Below are 6,940 nucleotides of genomic sequence, written 5' to 3'. Positions count from 1 at the left end.
TGGGGGTGGTGGTGGGGTCGAGGGTACCACATACCCCCCGGACTCACCGTATTTTCCGTTCGGAACCAGGGGTGTACCGGTCACTGTAGGTACCGTCAGTACTCCCACCCCTGTCGTGAATCCGACTACCCCCGCTGGTACCAATGGCACTCGGTTACCTAATCCCACTGGCGGTAAGTTCTTTATTATTATATTATCTTTCAATCAAGGATCAAGATAATGAAATAAATGCGAATGTGGAACTGGAGAGTGAGAGAAAGATAGCGAGAAAGGATTCAATTTCTATCAATTTTATATAATATATCTTTACGTTACATTTTGTTATCATCATTATCGAGACAATTTTTTTCTGTCGGATGTTTCGTACTCTGTATTGTTTTTTTAAAAATAGTTTTGTAATATGATTTCAGGTGCCGCAACCGTGAAAAGGAAGAAGGATGTAAGTGTCTGATGTCATTTTTTATATTTTTTATTATTTTTAAAAATTATTACCACTGGAAATGTTGATCGCGCAATTTGATTTTATTGCTCATGACTTATTAAGATAAATCTGTTACGATTCGGTTTTGTTTCGCGGTGTGTGTGTGTGTGTGTGTGTGTGTGTGCGCGCGCGCGCGCGCGCGCGCGTGTGTGTGTGTGTGTGTGTGGGAGCCACCGACGAGGCGTCGAAAACAAGCATGACTCACTCGATCAATGATTAGGCAGCTCTTGAATCCCACGATCGATAGCGGTTTAGATATTACATTCGAACAGCAGCGTGTCATACCGCGATCACGTGAACATATCTTTTGTTATGTTTCCGCAACATTTTTAACAATATTCCAAATTTATTTTCTCTACAGAACCTCGACGGAACGGAAGGAGAGGTAGTGGCGACGCAGCATTGGGTGAGTGTTAAAAAAAAAAAAGATGTAACACACGACTCATAGTATAAATTAGATTAGCTCGTAAATTAAGTTTTTGCTCGTGTTTCTTCGCCGTGAAGTGAGCGAGAAATATTCGGATGAACTCAGGCAATGCATGTGATCTTTATGAGCGGCGTTATTGAGGATGATGATTTTACCATCCCGTGATAGCTGGCACGAAACGTCAACGTTTCGTGACATTTTCCCAAGAGTTTCGAGTCCGTCCATTTGAAATGCTACACCCCTACGAACACGTAGGAACTAAAATTATTTATCGTTCAAAATAAAATCGTTATGCTTTTTTATCGATAAGACGATAATAAAAGTTAACGCTATATCAAAGTGAAGATAGACACATATCTCCCAATTTTTTATTATATGATATTTCAATAATGTATATATTTCGGAGATTTTAGTTATGAGAATAAAAAATTTTTATATCCATTAATCTTATAATTATAAACGATTAAAATTAGTCAATGGTATTACATCGAATTTATATATTGATGATAACACAAATTTTATACGATTTATTAGTTATTAATTTTCACACTTTGAGTGATTGATTTTTATTACTCAGCAATTTTGTTTTTTTATATAAATTTTTTTATGTAAATTTATGCATATAAGTTTTATGCATATAAGTAATTATATAAGTTTTTTTATGTAAATTTATGCATATTGTAATAAGTTTCTATGTAATAATTAGTTTCTATTAGTAATTTAACTATTTTATTTTTAAACAAAATTTAAATGATTCGTTAATTACTCACTAAAAAATAATGATTAAATTATCAGTTAATTTTCAGTTAAAAGAATAAAATATACCTTTGTCCTGTGACTGAAAAGTAGAAATATGTAATTTTGTTATTTTCTCTTTCTCTCTCTCTCTCTCTCTCTCTCTCTCTCATAATTTTGCAGCGTTTTAATTCCCTTTTTTAATTTATTAAAGCTTTAATTCTCAATGTGTTAAAAATCAATTTTATTTCAGAAATATTTAGGAAGAACTAACAATAAATTAATTAGAATAAATACCTTTTTGATTGAGACAAAGGTCAATCTTTAAATTAAACATTAGACTCAGCGTGCAATAATTAATTTGAAATGTAAAGGCTAAAATAGTATGTGTTTTTATTTTATAATATATATGTTATATTTCATAAAATAGCTGAATCGGTTGGCACACAACATTCGTTTTTTGCGACGTACAATTTACTATATTATGACGCGGTCGTCTTGTTTACATTCGCGCAGTGAGACTTGAGTCGGCAAGCGGCGGTGTGAGCTGCTTCACATACACAGATGTGTGTCGTATTATTATTATTTCTTGAGACATGACCGTGATAAATTATCAAAAGACGCCAAATGCAATCATTTTCTACCAATACCTATCGCTTCTCATTTCAACAATTATCAATTTTAATAGACTTGAAATGTACAAGGCATCACGGAATTCGGAAAAAAAGTGTAAGCTAGTAATTTATCGCAATTCCATCGACGTTTCTCGTTAATTCTAACAGAATTTCATGTTCTACTATCATTTTTAAACAGAGTTCCAGCTGCTACTTTTTCAGTTTTGGTTTTTTAATATAACCAATGCGAAACTTTTTTTATTTTTATAAGGAACTGTAAGACTATGAAAAGAGAGAGAGAGAGAGAGAGAGAGAGAGAGAGAATGCTACAAAAACTGTTATTATTTTTTTTTATATTAATAGAACTACGTGCTAACTTCAAAATTCAAATTTATGTAAAGTTAAAACACGGTTTTTTTTAAATATGGAGAAAATAATGACAGTTCCAGTAGCACTTTTCATAGTTCTACAGTTCCTTATCAAAATAAAAAAAAATTTTCTGCATTTTTAATACCATGAAGTCAAAAATAAAGAAATGAAAAGAACTAATTATTGTTTTTTGAAAATTAGTAAGACGCCGTGCTAACTTCACAAACACGGAGGCACGGACAGACACCGGGTGACGAAGCATCCATGTGAGGTGAATATTTTTAATAACATTATTTATTACTTGTTATTCATTGATTTTCGTATTTATTGCTTTAAAAAGATGGATGGATTAAAATAAATTAGAAATTTATATAATCTTGGATATGAAACAATTATTATTCATAAATTAGAAATTTATTTAATCCTGGATATGAAACAATTTATTATTCATATATGCACACGTATACATATATAAAGCTCAGACATTACAGCTTATTATTTTGACACATATGTATCTCACTTATTTTATTTTGATATCTCATCAGATAGATTACTAACAAGATACAGTAATTTTTATAAGATAAACACACCAACATTAATAAAAAATGTACAAAATATTTTATGAGTAAATTCGGTAAAAAGCGGTAAAATAACAATGATAAAACAATTTTTAAAAAAGAAAATGCTCCCATATTTGATAAAAATATTTAGTTTCGTAATCATAAGTTATATGTTGCTTGCTGAGTACTATATATTGTATATATATATTTAAAGTTTTTTAGCAAAATTAAAATATTATGAAGGTAACATTGACATAATAATAATAATAACTTTATTGAAGTGCAAAATAATAAGAGAAATATAAGAGAATGTACATGTACATTATAAAATAGTTACAATAAAATATATTCGCTGTTTATACAACGAATATTTTAATATTTTTGTAATTGTAAAAAATCTTTGGTTTAATTTTTTTGTTCGATGAAAAAATATTTAATAGAAATATATATATTAAAGTAGAAATATAATAAAATTATAAAGAATAAATTATTGAAAATTAGAATATAAAGTTTTCAATTTAAATATATTTATGGTGTTATATTTTATAATGGCCATAGAGAGAATAAAAAAATGGTTTTTATATGTATTTATGTAAAATAAAAAATAAATTGATATCAATTACGGGGAAAATATTTGTTAATATTTGGATGTTACTTTATTTTCCTTTTTTTTCTTTTTTAAATAATTTTTAAATAGAATTTAAGGTCATCGTTTGATCTCATTTCTCTTTTCCAGGATTAAATATTGTATAAATTTACAAGCGAGAAAAAGTAATATTTAGAATGTTTTCAATATATATATATAATTCCAAATTTAAATAAAAATAGGAACGAAAATATTTTATAATTATATGATATTATCAGTATTGAACATTTCAACTAATGTCTTTAATGAAATTACATCAATGAGAGATTTCTCATATGTATAATATTATATCTTTTCTTATCTGTGTGCCAATCTTTCTTTAAATTTGTATAGCCTCTATTTATTTATATTTATCTCAACTTTATTGAAATATTTAAAATAAAGTGAAATGAGTTGAATATTTTGTTATGAGGAAAGAATCTGTTAATCAGCTGAGCGACAAAAATCTATATCTCCTAAATTATAAAATTAACAGATGACAGACTAGTACACGTGTACTGCAGTTATAAATATAAATGTACGAACTCTACGTGATACCATTGATCAAGTTTAATTGCCTATAAATTTCAAATCTACGTTTTTATGTTATGATTTGATTATTTATTAGGACTCTAAATATAAAAAAATCTCCAGAATACATTATTGAAGTATTATATGTATTATACAATAATAACGATTATATAACAAATTAGTGATGAGATTAATTATGTTTTTACACATCTATCGCTTTATACATCTTAAAAAATGGTTAATAAACTCTCGGGTAAAGAGATAGACATTAGACATTGAAAATCCAATGTCTATTATAATTATATAATTATATATAATTATAAAATATTACATATTTTAATCGTTTAACACAATTTAAAAAATTTTAATTGCACACTGACTAAGAAGTGGCGCGATAATCTTACTAAAAATAACTTAAGAAAAATGTGAATAAAAAAAAATAGCGCCAATTCAACGTTGCGACGTTGAATTGAATTCAATAATTTATATGAAATTAAAACGAATAATTTTTCTCGGCACTGTAATATACGAGAAATTGAATCTCTTTACATTCTCAGATGAAAATATATAAATTATAAAAGCGGCAGTTTACAATTCAATATTTCATATTGTGTAAACAAGAATCCGCAAAATTAAACAACAATTGAGTCATGTTGCCGCCTCAAATTTGTTGTTTGGTGTCTCAACGAGTTATCATAATTCGTAAATGGCATACGTACTATATGCGCATGCAAAGAGAGAAAGAGAAAAAGGAAGAGAACTATTCATCTCAGCCTTTCGTAAACACAGGTATAATGTCGGTCGACCGTAAGAAATTTAATATTTGTCGTTGCTTTGCATGACTTTCGCTGAAAAAGGAGCAAATTGTCTTCCGACGCGAAATCAAACACGCCGCCAACTGTGTAAATTCTCTTGATGTAACCATTTAACTGATTTATTAATGGATAAATCGTATATAGAATCGTCAAGGTTCCCTCGTTTTTTTTTTTTGTCGAATGTAAAATTCGATGTTATAACTTCCAAAATTACAAATGAATAATGTTTATCATATTATCTAAATAAGAGCATTAATACCTGATTACTTTCACGAATTTCCAAATGGTAGGTATTTGTTCTATAATAATCCAAGAATCATTAATCTATGTACGACGATAGTGTGACAAAAGAGGATCACTTCTGTTATCGCAATAGTGGAAATGGTAATAAATAAGAGGGCGAAGTTGTGTCGGGAGTAGGATAAATCCACGAGTGTCCCAACGGCGAAGATCATCGCTAATCCACGACCAACGGCGATCTCTCTCGTTCGTATAAGCCCCCCCCCACGATAATTTATTCAGCGGGCAAAACTACGCGATTACGTTTCTATTAGGATATAGGCATCGACGGCGTCCTCGAGGGTGCTGTAACCGCCGTCCCGAGTGGCTCCTACGGGAATTTCACTTATCGTTAGCACCGACCGTGTTGTCCCCGTGCTCGTTCCCTCTCCCCCCCCTGCCCCCTCCTCCCTTTTTTCCCCGAGTCCTCCGAAACGTGTGGCCGTCGTCGTCGCTGCCGCCGATGATGGTGTTAAAAAAAACATTTCGCGGCGTTTCCGAAGGGAATAAATAACCCTCCGTGCCGTCGAAAGGCCGTCCTGCAGTCCGCCTCGTAATTTTCGGGCCAACAACGGGTCACTGACTCCCGTAATCAACGCGTCCACTGCGTTTGATCGTATACGTATCCTAGCTGTGTATCGCAGTAAATCTATCTATCTACAATCTACGTTGTATATACCGGAATCGCCGGACGAGACCTCTCAGTCATAAATCCCGCGGGGCGAGTATGAAAGTCAAGTTTTTCCGTGAGGAATTGTTCATTTTTTGTCATCTGAGAATCGTACAGAGACCGATTCAATTTCTCGTATATTACCCCGTGCCGAGTAAAAATTATTCGTTTTAATTTCATATAAATTATTGAATTCAGTTCGCAACGTCGCAACGTTGAATTGGCGCTATTTCTTTGTTTACACATTTTTTTTTAATTTGTTATCACATTTTTCTTAAGTTATTTTTAGTAAGATTATCGCGCCGCTTCTTAGTCAGTGTGCAATTAAAATTTCTTAAATTGTGTTAAACGATTAAAATATGCAAATGTCTCAAGTTGAGAAAAAATATTTACGATAGATAAGGTTTTGCGTGCATTTGTAATGTAAAATTCTACACACTTAGAATTGAGCGTCTCCAATACGATTTGGGGGGGAAAAAATGAATGAAATTTAAAAAAATATTAATTTAACCAATCTTCGTGTCGTACAAGTATCACAGACTTACTCGTATTTTATCCAACGCGAAAAAAATCCCCTTAATTCACGCGTTAAAAAGAAAAATTCAACGTAAACGAAAAGCGCAGCTTTCTTTTCCGTTCTTTACGGTTTTTCTTCGAACGCCAGTATCTTCGGCGTGAAAGAACATCCGGTGGTTCCGGGGCGCTCTGTGCATCCGCATACATTGTTCTTGATTCTCCGGGGAGAGTTTTTGGGGGGGACCGCGTTACGAATTTCCGCCGCGGAAATTACCCCGGCGGGGGGAGGGCGATGAGGCGTGCACGCTTCGAGGATGG

At 31.9% G+C, this 6,940-nt stretch overlaps 1 protein-coding gene across 1 annotated transcript in view; it reads left to right on the top strand.

Annotated features, from left to right (window-relative positions):
- LOC108753531 (transcription factor 12) overlaps nucleotides 1-6,940 on the top strand; it is a 131,948-nt gene that overhangs the window by 21,476 nt on the left and 103,532 nt on the right. Inside the window, exons 4-6 of the mRNA XM_018495185.1 lie at nucleotides 1-173; nucleotides 411-439; nucleotides 843-887. The exon at nucleotides 1-173 is cut by the window's left edge and continues 30 nt beyond it. Coding sequence (XP_018350687.1) covers nucleotides 1-173; nucleotides 411-439; nucleotides 843-887 — 247 coding nt within the window. The remainder of the gene's footprint in view (nucleotides 174-410; nucleotides 440-842; nucleotides 888-6,940) is intronic.

This window comes from Trachymyrmex septentrionalis, unplaced genomic scaffold (genome assembly GCF_001594115.1).
Source record: "Trachymyrmex septentrionalis isolate Tsep2-gDNA-1 unplaced genomic scaffold, Tsep1.0 scaffold7, whole genome shotgun sequence".
Classification (NCBI taxonomy): domain Eukaryota; kingdom Metazoa; phylum Arthropoda; class Insecta; order Hymenoptera; family Formicidae; genus Trachymyrmex; species Trachymyrmex septentrionalis.
This window is presented reverse-complemented; position numbering and strand designations above follow the sequence as displayed.